Source organism: Epargyreus clarus, unplaced genomic scaffold (assembly GCF_041222505.1).
Source record: "Epargyreus clarus isolate Ecla_fem2 unplaced genomic scaffold, WU_Ecla_fem_2.2 ptg000004l, whole genome shotgun sequence".
Classification (NCBI taxonomy): Eukaryota; Metazoa; Arthropoda; class Insecta; order Lepidoptera; family Hesperiidae; genus Epargyreus; species Epargyreus clarus.
The window spans coordinates 10,025,311-10,043,050 of record NW_027332212.1 but is presented as its reverse complement, the minus strand read 5'-3'; the positions used below and the strand labels follow the sequence as shown (position 1 = coordinate 10,043,050).

Sequence of the window (17,740 nt, the reverse complement as noted above, 5' to 3'; positions counted from 1 at the left end):
TGTTTTACGGCCTTGGCTTTTTGCCTTTCAGCCTAACTTTATTGTTTAACACAGTGTTCTCGAAGCACAGAACTGACAGAACACCTATACTCCTTCAAGCAGCAAGATGGGACTTCGTACCCACCGGTCTCTCATATGCCGCGTCTGCGTTTGCAATATGGGGGGGGTGGGTAGGGATTATTCGGGTCTCGAGGGTACCCTCTTTGCCCGGGCAAATTCTCAAGGGAGTGAATACCCCCCGGAAACCTATACTCCTTATATAGGCCTCTCCTAACCATAGAGTATTATTATATACAAGTTACTCCTAACGGAGTGTCGAAGTCTCGAACGAAACTAAACGAAATTTCGCGAAATTTAGAGTTTCCCACTGAAATCGGTATATTCGTACCAAAAATCGGTATATGACATAATAATAGTACAATATTTAGTTTTGGCGACCTTTTTTCAGATTATTTCGTTCTGACGAGCTGATACTTGACTATCTAACCGACTTCATCTCAAAATAGTTCTAAATTATCAGGTTTTAATTTGTTCACAATTTCTTAAAATTCACCACTCTGTACCAAAAATCAGTAAAAAACGGGATAATTTGCATCCTCTGAAATCGGGGGAAAAATCAATGCATTTCGGTATTTCGTAAGACAGGGCCTATATTATCCTGTATATAATAATACTCTATGGCCTATATCGGTAGAAATACCGAAAAATCGGTAGGTTCAAGAATACTATACTCTTATCGACACATATCTGATCGACACATAAACTTACTCTTACTCTTTGGTTAAACCTATCTCAGAAGTAGCAAATTATATTTAAACCATAGACTTAGCATGTTTTCGCTAAGCAAATAAACGATTACATTTATCAATATTTAACACATCATTAATTTATATTTAACTAGTATTTAACAAGTATTAACTTTACTGACAATTATCTTGTATTCTACTTATATTTTAAGGTACTAGTATTTAAGGCCATAATTTTATTAAAATGACGTAAAAATAAAAACTCTGTATATATACATAGGGTAATTGCAAAATCGCTCAAGAAGAGACAACAAATTATCATAAATAATAGGACATGGCTATTTCCAAACACACGCACTCGCACAATAAAGTTTGTCGGAGTAAATCAAAGATCTTATCGGGGGTTGATTACTAATTATGATTCTAGTTTTCCCCCCATAACCTTCTAGAATTAAGAATTCTTTGGTTTCGGTTCGAATTTCCGGCCGAGGATAGCCGAAGCCGAATTTTCAATCATACACTAAACCTTAAGAAAAAAGTAGTTTCTATAATCCAATCAACTTAGGATGTTCAAAACACCCTTATATATTGGAAAAATTGCTAGGATGGTATCATTACACTAAACATGCTGTTTTTGACATATAAATTGACAGTTGACAGATCTACCGCTTATCTGTCTAATTCACTGGTTCATTTGACATTTGGTGGAACCAAGATTATTTATGGAACTCTGAAATCGGAAATAGTGGTTTTAATCCTGCCTTTTATTTAGAAACGGACTTAAGGAAATATAAAATTAGAGAGTTATTTATAAATCATTGTAAATCGGAGTCTTACTAAGAAATCTGTTACTCGCGACAGTAACAGTGTGTAACACATTATGAGATTGTTTTGTAACTTTACTGATAAACTATGGTAAGAATTTCATATGGTCAACAGTTTTAACTTTATCTATTTCTTTTAATTTAATTCTATTTATTATATGTACCCTTGGAGAAAAACATTTAAAAATAAAATATATAACTTCATATTTACATGTTAAAGTGAAGGTTAAACTTTTCTGTGTTTATAGACGGACTACGAAATGAATGAGGCGTTGGCCTCATTAGAAATGTTGATGTCGGAGTTTTTCGCGCCAACAACGAGTAATTTTAGGAAGAGAGAGATTGAGAGCATGCTAGAGAACTTTTCCAACAATAGGGATGCCTGGAATCACTGCCTGTTGTTCCTGCAGAAGTCACAAAATGAATATGTGTTGATGTTCGTCTTAACCACACTAGAGGTATATAATAATAATAATGTATATTTCATATAATAATGTATATTTAAATCAAATAACAAATAATTCTGTGTTTGATGAATTGTTAATCTAAACATTATTCTACTATACATTTCAGTTCACCTAGCTAGGCTACTCCCTAAAGTATATTTTGATGTGGCTTCATCAAAATATATGTTATATAAATTAAAGCATTTTTTTTGCAATAATGATAACTCGAGACTATATAAATACAGCTGGATCACTTTGGAACTACCTCAATTATATGCCCCTTTTTGATTTAATACTTTTATTCATTCAGTTAATGGTTTATATGACACAATTCGATTTTAAAGACATGAGAGTTGCAAATAAATAATAATAAATATTCATATTCTTTCAAACATGGTTATTTAGAGTTTAATATCCTCTGTGTTATTTGCTTAACAAAGTTATGTTTGTACTACAGAATATAATAAATAGACGATGGATCAGTATTGAAGACAATGACAAGTTGAAGATCAGGATGATGTTGATGAATGAGCTGATGGCCAAGCATGAAGCTCTGCCTTATTTTATTAGAAACAAATTAGCAGCTTTGATGGTATCCATTGCCCGGTATGACTGGCCACACCTGTATCCTGATTTCTTTAACCATATTGTGGAGGTAACTCAAACAGTTTAATTTTTTGCAATTATATTAGCTATTTAATAAGATCTAAGTCCTTTTTATCCTTAAAAGATGTTTGATTAAAGGTGTTTTCTAATGAAGTTAAAACAATCATATTTATTTAGGGATATATGAGCTTGTTATGGGGTCTTATTAAAGATGAGTATAACAAAGATTTTCAATAGAGCTTTTTATTTTAATTAAAGCACATTCAGTTGAGTGTATTGTATGTTTTCTTATTATTTACCATTTTTATATTAAATTCAATAAAAAGTAGTGTTCAAATTCAACTACAGTCATTATTTTTTGATTCTTTTATTCATAACCAACATAGTTGATAGCTATCAAACATGTAAAAGAAAGGAAATCAGTTGACAAACAAAAGCAAAAAATACTAAACTGTTTTCTAGTTGCATGTTTATGGATAGTCTAGTTTATAGCTCGTACTATTTTAGCTGCTCAGATCGGACGGCCGTCGGTGCTTACTGGGCCTCGTGCTCGCACAAGCTGCGAGTGAGGAGTTGGGCGCCTCACGGGACACCGGCGTGCTGTTGCCCTCGTCACGTCGCAGCCAGCTCGAGAGACTCATGCTGAAAGGCATGCCACATATGCTGAACGCTCTTAGCGGTGAGATATCGTTACATTTCAGTTATTTGTTGCGTATTTTGGTACTGGTTTAATTGATTGATCTAAAGTTATATGTTGTACCTGATTCTTGTTAAAACTCTGACTAAAACTAAAATGAAGGAAATTAATGTCTATTAATACAGAAGATTACAAAATGGTAAAGTGGTAACTATTCCACAATGCTTCACAAAGGTTAATACTCAGCCTGACTGGTATTTAAATTATGATCATACTGGTCTGGTCATTTCTGTACATATGTATGGGTATGTACTCTGTATGTTCATATCATAGTATTCCTCATAGCACCAAAAATGTTTAGACAGTTTTGTTTATTTCTAATAAATTATATAAGTAAAATGTTACAGCTATATTAGAGAAGAATTCTCAGAAAGAAGGACAGTCAAATCCACCACCCTCACCTACTAGTGGACTTCCACAGACCTCTGCTCTCCCAGACTTGCTATTGAATACTAATGATTCTAGTGACAAGTAAGTTTTGCCTATATTTATATTTTTTACCTGCAAAGTGGATTCAAAGTGGATTATAGCAGTGACAATGAATATGACCAGCATAAAATAATGATTTATTTTTGCTTCTATTTGGCTAAATCATAAAAGGGAAAATAAGCCAACCTATAAACCAATATTTATTTTTAAAAAATGTGGATTGTTTGGAAATATTGATTATTTATTACAATAATCAGTATTAATTTGAAATTACATTAAAAACATCTAATAAGTACGAGTAAAACCTAGTCTTTTGGATACCGTGAATTTTTTTGTAATCCAATAGTTCAACATCTAAGGATAATTGTAAATGTTTTATAATTTTACAGAGCTTTAAACATGGAAATAGTAGTGAAATGCCTGTCTACATTACAGCATTTATTTTCTTGGCTCCCCCTATCGTCGCATGTGCCTCCTTCGCTAGTCACTACTGTGTTTCATTGGGGAAGTCTAGCCACACAGTCACAAGTAAGTTTGGACGTTTATTTATTATAAAAGTAATTCTTATGTTAGTTTTTTGTTGTTGTTATAATATCGTAACGTAAAAGCGGGTGTTTTAGTGATGCCTAGCTGTTGAAATTCGGCATCTCGATCTCGGGGTTCGAGGTTCAAAACCCAGGTAGCACTACAAAATTATTTGTGTATCATAAATAAATTATTGCTTGCTTTATCGGTTAAGGATAACATCGTGAAACATACCCGCAAGATTATTGTTTATAAAAAGTATGTGAAGTCTTGGTAGACTTGTATTTTGTAGACTTGTTGTAGTATGCGCTGGCCAAGTGCAGCGCGGTGGACTATGGCCTAATCCTTCTCCTTCTGAGAGGAGATTTGTGATTGGCAGTGGGACAGTAACGAGTTGACGGTCATCGTCTATTCGTCTGTACTCAGTGCGTAACCAAACCTGGCACAAAAGGTTTTACATATAATATTGTCAATACATTGAATAAAAAAGAACTCTTTTCTTTTTTTGGAATGATGATTATGGAAAAAAAGATAATAAACCAATTGAGTTTTTAGATCATTTACGAATGAAACGATATTTCTCCGCACTTTTTTTCGATTTCCTGTTTTCGTCTTAACTGCACATGTCGGCATTGTTCCGCGTAAATTACACCGTGACAGCCATTAAACGGCTGACAGTATTGCCAGCCGTTTAAGACTTTTAAATGCTTCCTTCAATTACAAGGCAGTGAGATACTTTTTTTTTATAATATAGGAATAGCAGACGAGCGTACAGACCACCTGATGGCAAGTGGCTACTGCCGCCCATGGACATCTGTAATCAACCCCGGATAGGATTAGATATTCCTACCTGAGGTCGGCCACAGATGCGCCGCTTCCCCTGAGGACTAAGCTGGAACGCCTCGGAAAAGTCTGTCTCCCTTACCACACCCTTCAAACCGGAACACAGCAGCGCCTAACACTGTTGTTATTAGGTGTGGCGGTGGTGCCGCCGGAGTCGAACCGCAGGGTTCTACCACCTTCATAACATAACAAATGTATAATAAGACGTATGGTTAGAGTGCGGAGGCGGCGCTGGCGGGGCTGGGCGGCGTGTGCGAGCTGCTGTACCGGCGGTACGCGCCGCCCACGTCGGCCGCCACCGCGCTGCGCCTGCACCACGCCGCGCTGCGCCTGCTGCGACACCTCGCGCACCACGCCGCACACATGCAGCGCGCTAACGACGAGTACGTATACTACCACTACCGTACATACACACAAAACGCTTTTTTATAATATAAGAGTAGCTGACGAGCATGCAGTCACCTTATTGTAAGTGGCGTTAGGTGGTTACAGCCACTTTATGAAACATGTACATACAGTGGGTGGCGGCAGCCCATGGACATCTGTAATCAACCCCAGGTAGGATTTATTCCTACCCGAGGTCGCCCACAGATGCGCCGCTACTTCTGAGGACTAAGCTGGAACGCCTCAAAAAAGTATGTCTCCCTTACCATACCCCTCAAACTAGAACACGGCAGTGCTTAACACTGCTATTATAAGGCGGAAATAGGTGTGGCGGTAGTGCCACCGGAGTCGAACCACAAAGGGTTCTTTAGCTATGGGCTAGTCAGTGTAATTGCTAGACACAGCTGAGTATCTCAACTCACGCAATAGTGATTATTGGGTAAACTAGTGGTTACTTTACATAAATGTGAATACTATATTATAAAAACTTATATGCATAGTTGACAGAGTACAACCGCTAATCAGTTATAAGTGTTTAATACATTAGTGGCAAAACTCATTTACCTATTTCTATACCAATAAGCCATTTAGCTATCTTAAACTTATATCTAATTAATAAATGATAACTTGCCAACTAGTCTGCCTTGTTCACTTACCAATTCATTTACCACTGCTAAGTTAACATTACCCATTATCTTGAATGTAATGACAAAATCATTCATGCTGAACTTTTGCCCACTTGCCTTTCCTTAATTTTACATTTTAATTTGCAATTGTAATCTCGTTTATGGTATGAGTAATGTGGCAAGAACCTGACATTTGTTATAATATATCAGATTTATATGTTATGTATGTTTTATTTTCAGTTACCTCAACAAATTAGCAGAATTCCTAAAGTTATTTATACAATTGCATTTCAAGAGATTGGAAGCCGAACCTGAGTTTGATGCTATAGAATTTTTGTCCTACTTATTCCAATACACATTCCAGGTAATTAACTGAAATATAATTAAATACTAGATGAGTTGAATATACTACATGTTAAATATATTGAAATTAACATATCTTATTTACTTTATTTCAGGTGCCCACATGTACTATATTTGTTAATTGTCTAGAGATATGGATACAATTTGTTGATATATTAAAACCTGAAGATACACCCAAGTAAGTATTAAAATATAGCCTTAATAACTACATAACCAATAGTTTGATAATCTTTGGTAATTAAATAGCATAACTCATTGAACTTATTTTCTACTTCTGTTGATTAAAGCGTCTATGTACTTATGTATGCAAAGAAGATATTACACTTGTTTGCCGTAATTAAAACCAACAGATACCAATTTACTCAACTCCATAAATGCAAGTGTATTTTTATTTTCCAGGTACTGGGAGGCTCTTCAGGCTCTGGTGAATGGTGTGTTAAATAAAATACAATTCCAACATAACAAATCGCAACTACAGTACCTCGATAATGACGTGTGCGACGATGATGTTAGTACACAATATTTAATTAATCTCGTACATTTTGTTTTGTTTGTATGTATGATAGAATTCTGTTTTGTATTGTTTGCAGGGAGAGACTGAATGGCAAACATTCCTTAAACATTGCATAGAGTGTATCGCTCGAGTGGGGGACTTGGCGCCTCTTGATGTTTTCACAGCTGTGGTAAGATATATTTTTTTCAATAAATATTTAAACATGTGCTTATTTGAAAAGAACTGCTAATTACTGAACATACATACTTACGCTTAAAATTTAGTTTGCTAGATTTGATTACAAACACTGGGATAGGTGAAACTCTTCGATCACTAATAAGAACTAGATACACAATCAGCGACAAAAAAACGGGGCGACGAAAAGAGCACCCAAATAGACATTTGGGTGCACAAACCTGTCAAAGTGATAGCTTATGACAGCTAGCTTATGTCGTAAAAATTTATTGCTTTTGGTAAGCAGTTTTTAACACCTTTAAATAATAGTGATAAGGTTGATTTTGCATTAATTTTAGATTCTGTCGCTTAGAATTTTATAAACACGTTTGACGCCACTTTTGAAGTTCATTTTTGTATGGGATTGTGTATCTAGTTCTTATTTGGGATCGAAGGTGAAACTAAATAAAAGCTTGTAATTATAATACATTATGTTTGGGAGTAAGTACCTAATGAATCATGTAGCGCACAGAAAATAATTGTGATATATAAATTGTGTTTCGTAAAATCTGTTTTTTCTGTTATGAGTCACATCTTATCTAAAGTACATAACATTAAAGATGTATAGTGTAGATAAGGAAATGACTGTTGCTGAACAGAACATGACTGTGTGTTACAAGTAATGATGTATAGTTTAAATAAGTAATAATATGTATTATTTGATTTCGACCAAAATTACTTTTAGATATATTCCGCGCCAAACTTCTAATCCATTCTGAAGTTGTTGCGCGCAATTGTAGTCAGAGAGTTAATGAGGTCGAACACAATTACAAACATATGCTTCGTAGCAACAGTAAGGGCACACTAACGCAGCTATGTACCCGTGGCCGAGAGCGGGTAGCGGGCGGGTACCGGGGGATCCTGCGCTGTCTTCGTCCCGTTAATATCTACAATTTCCTGTTGCGACGCGACTCGTTGCTATATTCAGAGCGGACTAGCAGTTTGGCGCGGACTCTATTTCATTCGAAACTTCCAAAATTACTTTTGTATATTGAGCTGGTAGTAGTAATAAAGGTATGAAATATGAATGTATATCGTGCTCGTGTGCAGATGGAGCGGTGGCAGGGGCTGGCGGGCGTGCACGCGCGCGCGGCCACGCGGGCGGGCGCGGCGGCGGGCGACGCCGACCGCCTGCTGGCCGCGCTGCTCGACCTCGCCACGCTCACGCGCGTGCTGGGCCGCCTCGCGCCCGCTCTGCTCGCTGGTTTGTATTGTATATTGAGAATTATTCGTATGTAGTACATGTAGTATTCATTATTAGGAATCAGCATTAAATTATTAGGATAATATTAATATAATATGTAACGATTACAGTTATAAAAACTTAGTGAAGTGTATAAAGTTTACTGATTTACTTAGTAACAGCGGGCGTTGGAAAGTTGGATATTGGTTGTTTAATTAACGTGCCCTCCATTAATCCGCATTGGAACAGTGAGGTGATGTCCCAGTCTTGGCAAGAGACTGGTGTCCAGCATTTCAAAGGTAGTAGAACTCTTTGTGATTCGACCCCGGCGGCGCCACCGCCACACCTATTTCAGCACGTGTCTTAACAGTAGTGTTTAGCGCTGTTGTATTCTAGTTTGAAAGGTTGTGGTAAGGAAGACATATTTATCGGAGGCGTTTCAGCTTAGTCCTCAATAGTAGAGACGCAAATATTTAGATATTCCTACACTACATAAGGTCATCCTATTGGATAGAATTCAGGATAGGTTTAGCCTATCTGGGGTTGATTACGGATGTCCACGAATGGCAGTAGCCACTTCCCAGGCGCACTGAATGCCCGTCTGCTCTCTCCTATATTATAACAAAAAGCAAACAGACAATCAAATTTGGAACCAAATCATAAACAAACATGTTACATTTTTAAATGTTTGTTGTGAAATGTAATGTTCGTTACAGAGTCGGATGCGGGTCGTCGCGCGAGAGGTACAGCAGCGGGCGCGGCGCTAGTGGAGCGTGCGGCGGGCGCATTAGCCGGCGCCGCGCTCACGCGTCCGCACCGCGCCGCGCCGCCCGCACACGCGCGCGCACACGTCGCGCTGTTAGTACACATGTATTATTTTCTTACAGATAAATAAAATTGTAGGGGTTCGGTTTTACAAAAATGGTTTAATTCGAAAATCGAGATTAAAACGTGAATTCAGTGTGACCGCACACTTGCTAGTCACCGAGAGAGAGAGCGGGGGTGAGGCGCGAGACGCGGATGGAAGGCCAGCGCGTGGGCAGGGAGCGCTCTCATTGGTAGTTATTACGCGCGAAGTTTGAAAATACGGAAGGAAGCACAGATTATACAAGAAAAATAGGGAAGGGCGCGCTACAAAATGAAATTTTATAAGATAGTTTCTATAGTTTACTATCTTCGCACAAGTTGTGAAAAGCTTCCTTAATTATGAAAACTTGATTTAACTGACTTTGCACTTAGTCTACAACCAACTGTAGCAACTCATTTAAATATGTGAGCAGGTTCGTTCACGTACCTTAATCTCCGCATGACTCAAAAAAGTAAATAAACGTACCCATACAAATGTGACATAGGTTTCTTCACCGTCACAGGACCAATACCTCTTTGGCAAAGGGAGATCTCCCTACGGGCTAAGTAATCATGCCCGGGAAGCGGCCGTGCACCGACAATGTCAGTTCGGAGCTTGTATATATGCCAGATGTTTAGAAAACTTCGATAGCGTGATTCAGCAGCGCTATCTCTTGACGCTTAGCGGGAAGACGCTACACTAAAAAAGTTAATAATTGTGTGTGATAATTTATATAGTTTGCTATCAGCATACAAGTTTTGAAAAGCTAACCTAATTGTGAGAACTTAGTTTAATGCAACTTACAAATGCTTAGCAATCCACCCACGCGGCGGAAATGCCAGTTACGTTTCGTGTCTTGTGTTATCAGCTTTAGAGCAGGTATATGAAAGGTATCCTTACAAATATTTTTTTCTTCTAGTCACGCTGAAATGTTTGCGTGTATGGGAGCTTGGTGTTGCTACGCCAACGATTGTAATGTCCCAATACAAACCATGGAAGGACTGTTTACGTCTGCTGTACCTTTTCTAATACCCCATGAAGTACCAGTAAGTATTTAATGATAAAAAGAATTTAAATCAGATATTTAGAAATTCAAATATACTATTATAATAATAATAATTTTATTTTTTGTAGGAACCGCCCTTACTATGTCACGCTGCGGCACATTTATTGCTAAGTTTATCTAAGAATGTTAAATTCGCCACCGATCCAATGTTGTTACTGGGGGATCTTTATAATCACGCCCAACGATCACTACATTATTTGGAACCCAAGGTAAGTTTATCATCCTAAAGTTTAACACCGTAGAGTGGATACTTAGTCCTGAGTGGTAGTACTTAGTCCTTAGTAAAGCATCTATAGTTCTATGGTAGTATCTAATTCTGTCTGGGTTGATTACAGATATCCAATGGTGGCAGATGCCACTAATTATCAGGTGGGTTGCACACTAGTTCGCTATTTTTAGGATTTATAAAAATGCTATATGTGTGTTTAGTATTATTTGGAATGTAATATTTATCGCTCAAATTGTCACAATCCTGGGGCCCTACCACCATCTTTTAAAAACAATCATATTTCAGGAAAATGTTATGTCTTATGTTATGACCTACATCATACAAAACTGCTTATTGTAACATTATAAAAACAATCCTATTTTAAAGAGGTCGTGGTATGAAATTTCAATGTATGATTAAACCAATATTGTTTTACGACATGGTAGTTGGCCCCCTGGTTTGCTTTTGTAAGTGTTATAATTTTGATAAAGTAGTTAAAAGCATTGTGATGTTTCAAAACATAAACATGTTAACTATTGATTGTGTAGAACTGTACGTATATTTCTAGCATGAGTGTATAGCATATCAACTGTAGAACACGTACTTGATAATAAGGAGATCATACATATCAGAGTGCAGGCGTAGTGCGTGAAGCGCTAGTGTCGCTGGCGTTGAGTCGCGGCGTTGCGAGCGGGACGAGCGGCGCGGCGAGCGGTGCGTCGAGCGGCGCGGCGAGCGGCGAGGCGGCGCGTGCGTTACTAGCGGCGTGGGCGGGCGCGTTGCCCGCTGCGGGCCCCGCGGCTGCCTTACCACCCCTCACGGAGTTGCTGCATGCGTTTGCGGGGGCACCCACTAATTCTAAAAAGGTAAACTGTCTTCTTACGATCAACGTGTACGTAAGGATAGGAAAATCAACCATCTCAATGTTCTTAAATTTGAATATGATAATGATCAAAACCTAAGTTGATAAGTGGCATTCGTCAAACATGAAAAAAGTACACGATCAGCAACACACGTGTAACTTATGAATTGAAAAAATTATATGCGTCAAAATTTTCGCCATCTACAAATAGTATTTTAAATATCAATGCAGGAGCTATATTGTAATTGGAAAATTATGAGAAGAAACTTACATGAATATTTGTTTTAGATAATCGCGGAAGGTATTCAGAGTGCAGCAGAGACGGCATTGCGGATGCTCTGCGATCCCGCGTACGCGTCGGCCGAGACACAGATAACAGATTTCTTCCTAGCTTTGTTCACCGCACTTCTACCTCAGTTGGGCAACTTTGCCTACACTGCCATCGATGTCTTTTTAGAAGTAGCCCAGAGGTAAAATAATTAATTTAATAATTGAAATAATTTTAATTCTAATTATAATTCAATAATACATTAAATTGAAATATAATAAGAGCTATAATTATTTTATTTTTCAATGAAATACACGGCTTATGAGCTTTAGTGGACTAAGGGGGGAGGGGGCGGGAAGAGCCGCCGCCGAGCCTGAGGGACCCCCAAATACACTTGCAAAAAAAAGGTCATCAGAACCAAACAATCTGTGAAATGTGTATAAAAAAGATCACTGGAATGATATGTATTTGACGGCGAATAATTTCGTAAAATCAAATACACTTTTCACACTGGAGGCTGCTATTCAACTTTCCTCAGCTCAAGCTCAGTACCTTTTCCTCTTTTTGTCTGGTTTCATATTTATAATTAACGAGTTTAAGTGTCACATTTTTTATATTGGTTGTAATTCGATAACTGGGCATATTACATGTTATCATTATAATAATAATAGCGTCCCGTGCATAGATAAGTACAGATATCTCACCGCCTTGTAATTGAAGAATTAAATGGCTTATACGGCTGACAATTCTGTCAGCCGTTTAATGGCTGTCATGGTGTAATTTACGCGTAAGAATGCTGACATCTGCAGTTGCATGGTGCAAAAACACGAAATCGAAGAAAAAGTGCGGAGGAATATCGTTTCATTTGTAAATGCACTAAAAACTACATTTTTTATACACGAAAATAGATGATAGTGACAATTTCAATTGTCGAAACTGGTAACATTATCTTGTTAGGAGTGAGTAATGTTTACTAATACTAATGTATGGTCCCGCGTGCCAGGTCGGGCGGCGAGGCGGCGGGCGGCGTGGAGCGGTTGGTGGAGTGCGTGCGGCTGGGCGTGGAGGCGGGCGGCGGCGGCGTGCGCGTGCGCGCCGTGCTCGCGCTGCTGCACGCGCACGTGCTGCCCGCCGCGCGCCCCGCCGCGCCCGCGCTCGCCCGCGCCGCGCACCGCCTGCTCGCCAGGTACCCACTCCACACCACACCACACTCACTCGCGAACCAACGTTACCGCCTGCTCGCCAGGTACCCTCTCCACACCACACCACACTCACTCGCGAACCAACGTTACCGCCTGCTCGCCAGGTACCCACTCCACACCACACCACACTCACTCGCGAACCAACGTTACCGCCTGCTCGCCAGGTACCCACTCCACACCACACCACACTCACTCGCGAACCAACGTTACCGCCTGCTCGCCAGGTACCCTCTCCACACCACACCACACTCACTCGCGAACCAACGTTACCGCCTGCTCGCCAGGTACCCACTCCACACCACACCACACTCACTCGCGAACCAACGTTACCGCCTGCTCGCCAGGTACCCACTCCACACCACACCACACTCACTCGCGAACCAACGTTACCGCCTGCTCGCCAGGTACCCACTCCACACCACACCACACTCACTCGCGAACCAACGTTACCGCCTGCTCGCCAGGTACCCACTCCACACCACACCACACTCACTCGCGAACCAACGTTACCGCCTGCTCGCCAGGTACCCTCTCCACACCACACCACACTCACTCGCGAACCAACGTTACCGCCTGCTCGCCAGGTACCCACTCCACACCACACCACACTCACTCGCGAACCAACGTTACCGCCTGCTCGCCAGGTACCCACTCCACACCACACCACACTCACTCGTGAACCAACGTTACCGCCTGCTCGCCAGGTACCCACTCCACACCACACGACACTCACTCGCGGACAAACGTTACCGCCTGCTCGCCAGGTACCCACTCCACACCACACCACACTCACTCGCGAACCAACGTTACCGCCTGCTCGCCAGGTACCCACTCCACACCACACGACACTCACTCGCGGACCAACGTTACCGCCTGCTCGCCAGGTACCCACTCCACACCACACCACACTCACTCGCGAACCAACGTTACCGCCTGCTCGCCAGGTACCCACTCCACACCACACGACACTCACTCGCGGACCAACGTTACCGCCTGCTCGCCAGGTGCCCTCTCCACACTACACTCACTCACGAACCAACGTTACCCACACTCACTCACGAACCAACGTTACCCACACTCACTCACCTGTTAGAGTGAAAACACAAATCAACGTTACGGCGCCAGTGAATTCGCCGTCGCAGCGAACGGCACGTAATGCAAGTTTTCTTCGGCCCCCTTAGTTACTCCAGTTAGTTCAGGCGTCGTTTCTAGAACCTTTATTGCCGTCAAATTTCAGGGACCTCATGTAAATAATATAACCGTGTTATTCTTAAAACTGTTCTATTTATAACTTCAGTCAAGGACATTCTATTGCGAACTTCGTTTCGCCAACGTGCACGCATTTCTTCTTCACATTACTTACTAGCTTATCATAGGGCGTTTCGATTTTCTACTACATTCAGATATATAATTTGATTTTAAACTAGGCCAACAGTTCTAGATTTTTGTCTAATTCTTAAAACGTTTTCGTGTCGATTATATAGTATAGTAAAACCTTTCTGTTTAGGGAATATCTGCCTAACGTTACATTCATCCAGGTAAATTACATACATCAATTCATTTAAATTATCCAAAATATGTGTCCTAAAGTATAATTAAAACTGGTATAATTCTCCAGCGTGCTAGTACACCGGTGGCGCTACTTCTTCCCGCACAACTGCTCGGGCGAGGAGGGCGCTCGGCGTGCCAACGAGCTGCGCGGTGCGCTCTCGGCGCTCGGCCGCGCGCTACTGCTAGATGATATCGAGCTGCTGCGGATCAATATTAACACGCTTGACGTGCTTAATACTAAGTGGAAGCTGTATCACAAGGTGGGATGAATAAACTAGACTCTCGGAAATACTTTGCTTTTAGAGTGGAATGGAGTAGGGTGGCAAAATGATTACCAACGTCAACGGCAACATTTTTAGTTATTGCAATTTTGTGTGAAGGGAGTTCGGTAAAAAATGCACGAGAATTCGATAAAAACAAACAATCTCAAAATCTACATCTACATTTGGCCTGGTTGGTGTATTATGGCCTAAACCTTTTTTATGATGCTTAGCAGTAGATTGATGATTTTTTATAAAATAAGATTGATGAACAAGCATCCTGTCCATAAGACGACAAGTAGCCATTACCACCCATAAACATCTGTAATAAACATTAGATAGAAATGGAAATTCTATCTGAAGCTTATTGATTTGCCCAGAACTATTATAAAGTGCTATTGTTTTAATTATGAAATAGAAAAAGTGGTGGCACTGGCGGCTTTTTTAAAGTCAAATTGAGAAATCTCCTTTTATAAGTCGATTATAAAATAAAAAAAATATTGATACATCAGGTGCTGTTTCGTTCGGAGTTCATGCCTTTTTTGAAGTAGATTAAAAACTAAAAAAATATGTGACATATCAGGCGCTGTTCCGCTCGGAGTTCATGTGCGAGTTCCTGACGGTGCTGGTGTCGGGTCTGGGCGAGGGCGGCGCGCGCGCGCTGCTGCGCGACGAGGCGGTGTGCGCGGTGCACGCCATGGCCGCGGTGGACTTCCCCGCCTTCCGCCACGCCTTCCTGCCGCACTTCCTGCGCGCGCTGCCCGGCCTCGCGCCGCAACACGCCGCGCTGCTCGCCGACTTCCCGCCGGACACGGTACGTGCCTACAACTTTAAGGCCTGGCCAAACAGAACGCGTACTTTAGGACGGCACCAAAATACGCGTTCTGTGTGGCCAGGCCTTTACTGTTTACACTGTCTGGCCGCTGGGAGAATGCATTCCTGAGAAGTTGTGTCCGACTGAAATATGTACGTTTCGAGTGGCGTCGAATATATTTAGAAAAAAATAAAATAAATAAATCATACAGGAGAGGAAAATGATAATGAACCTATATTGTTAGATGTAAGAATTATGAATAAATAAATAATGGTGGCGGAGCGCGTCTAAAATGGGAGTGTTTGCAATTTACTAGATGGAGAGTGCTTTGTTTGCATTTTTCTTTCATTTAATTTAATTTTTAATATCATAAATATTTCCAAGACAATAAAATTTAAGCATGGCTATAAACTTTAAATATTTAAGATACTAATTGATTTTTATTTACGTCTGATAATCCTAATCAATATTGACAATAGTCAACTAACATTATTTTGTATCTTTCAGGATCTACCAACATTCACACAGAACATTCTGAAGCTCATGAATGACGTGAATTGTTATCGAGCATACAATTCCCTGACCTCAACGGACATGGTTTCATAAGACGTACGACTTTACCGTTCTTTGGTGCTGTGATATAGCTCTAGGAGATGAAGGCTTTATTCATACAAGAAGTGGTTAAAAGCGGGACAATACTGGGATTGGATATTTCGAATTTTTAAAGATAAAGAGCATTAACGTAATTAAGTATAGAGAAAGCTTGTGGGTACGTATGTACTATAAGAAATACTATAAGAAGTTATAATTCTTTGGTCTGAATAATGCAATATTTTTGTTTTAAAACAAATGTTAAGTAAGCAAACAATTAATACATGGAAGAAAATATAATTATGTGTTACATGGGCGCGCGCAACTTCGTTCCACGCTAAAAATACACTAATCTGTTTCCTCTCAAACAAGCCACAAGAAATATAACTTCAAAAATTATAGACAATCTAAGAATTTTAAACTAGAATATTAATTTAGTTGCATAATTTCATTGCTACATTTACTTTTATAATAGTTAGACATGTATACAATGGTTCTAATTATCAAGTTCCTTTTATTTAATGACAAGGTTAGCATTTATTTGATGGTAGATACAACTGATAATAAACAAAGTTACTTAAAAAGCCATACTAAAATATGATCACTTAAACATTGCACGCAATTATAAAAATACTAGTCATTTATTATTTAGAAGAGATGGTGTATTGCTTTTTTTTGGCGATTAAATGGTAAGCGAATGAGTCGATAAATATTCAATTTTAAGTAGGAGTAATATTTTCTAACCTTATAAAATTTTTAAGACGATAATGTTGTCGTGTGTGGAATAAATTTGAACATTTGCATTTGAAGAGATGCATTTACGATGTGCAATGGATCTAAATTGGTTTTATCAATATAGGGTACCTTAGGGTATATAAATGTAGCATAGAGCGGCGGGCCTTCTTGAGTACGAACAGTAGGTCATAGGTTAGAACACTATTAACGAATATTGGCGAACATTTATAATTCGAATTCAAGTAATGGTAACTAATTTTGTTGTTTTAATGCTAATTATCGTTATTCTGGTAGAATGTGGTATGAAAACTAGTAATATATTCAATTTCACGATAGTTTAAATAAATACCAACTCGCCTACAATTCGTAACCAGATGTTGGTGACATGGACACATTCTATGCTAATTATTACTCTAGGGGATATAACAACTGCATACCTGCCAGCGGTTATTGTTTGCTGGGGACCAATAATACTAGTATATTGGAACTTTATACATTATTATCTAAAGTAGTTGATAGAAGTGCTAGGTATCCGATTGATTTTTATGCTATATGAATCCTTATGTGGAGTAATATAAAAAATACCTAGTGCAATGTTACTGGACTTACATTTTTTATGTCACGACACATTCTACTTTTGAGTCTCACACTTATTAGAGAATTGCATTTTTATGTACTTTTAGTATAGTTTCTTTACTTGAAATTGAGAGTAATACACATTACATATCTGTTCAATAATAAAGTATAACCTTTTTAATATGTTGTTTTATTTTTTTAAAACATGGTTAGATTGAGGTTTTATGTTCCAATTGATTGGAGCATAAAATTGGAGCATCTGACAAACACATGAGGTAACTATCTTAGTCTCTAGCGGCTTCTTAAGGGGGGGTCCACCTCGGGCCTCTGATCCTGGGGGGCTCTATGAAATTACAATTTT

At 39.4% G+C, this 17,740-nt stretch overlaps 1 protein-coding gene across 1 annotated transcript; it reads left to right on the top strand.

The window, feature by feature from the left end:
* The first annotated feature begins 1,421 nt into the window (after window positions 1–1,421).
* ebo (exportin ellipsoid body open) lies at window positions 1,422–17,560 on the top strand. Its single transcript, XM_073093215.1, has 21 exons — window positions 1,422–1,661; window positions 1,819–2,028; window positions 2,474–2,671; window positions 3,130–3,301; window positions 3,667–3,790; window positions 4,138–4,276; window positions 5,333–5,499; window positions 6,367–6,490; window positions 6,585–6,667; window positions 6,889–6,997; window positions 7,080–7,172; window positions 8,267–8,420; window positions 9,116–9,257; window positions 10,166–10,292; window positions 10,381–10,521; window positions 11,153–11,386; window positions 11,671–11,852; window positions 12,654–12,836; window positions 14,471–14,663; window positions 15,247–15,477; window positions 15,985–17,560. Exons 1-21 carry the CDS (start codon window positions 1,659–1,661, stop codon window positions 16,081–16,083), a joined length of 3,108 nt encoding a protein of 1,035 aa, XP_072949316.1. The 5' UTR covers window positions 1,422–1,658; the 3' UTR covers window positions 16,084–17,560.
* Window positions 17,561–17,740: the final 180 nt, after the last annotated feature.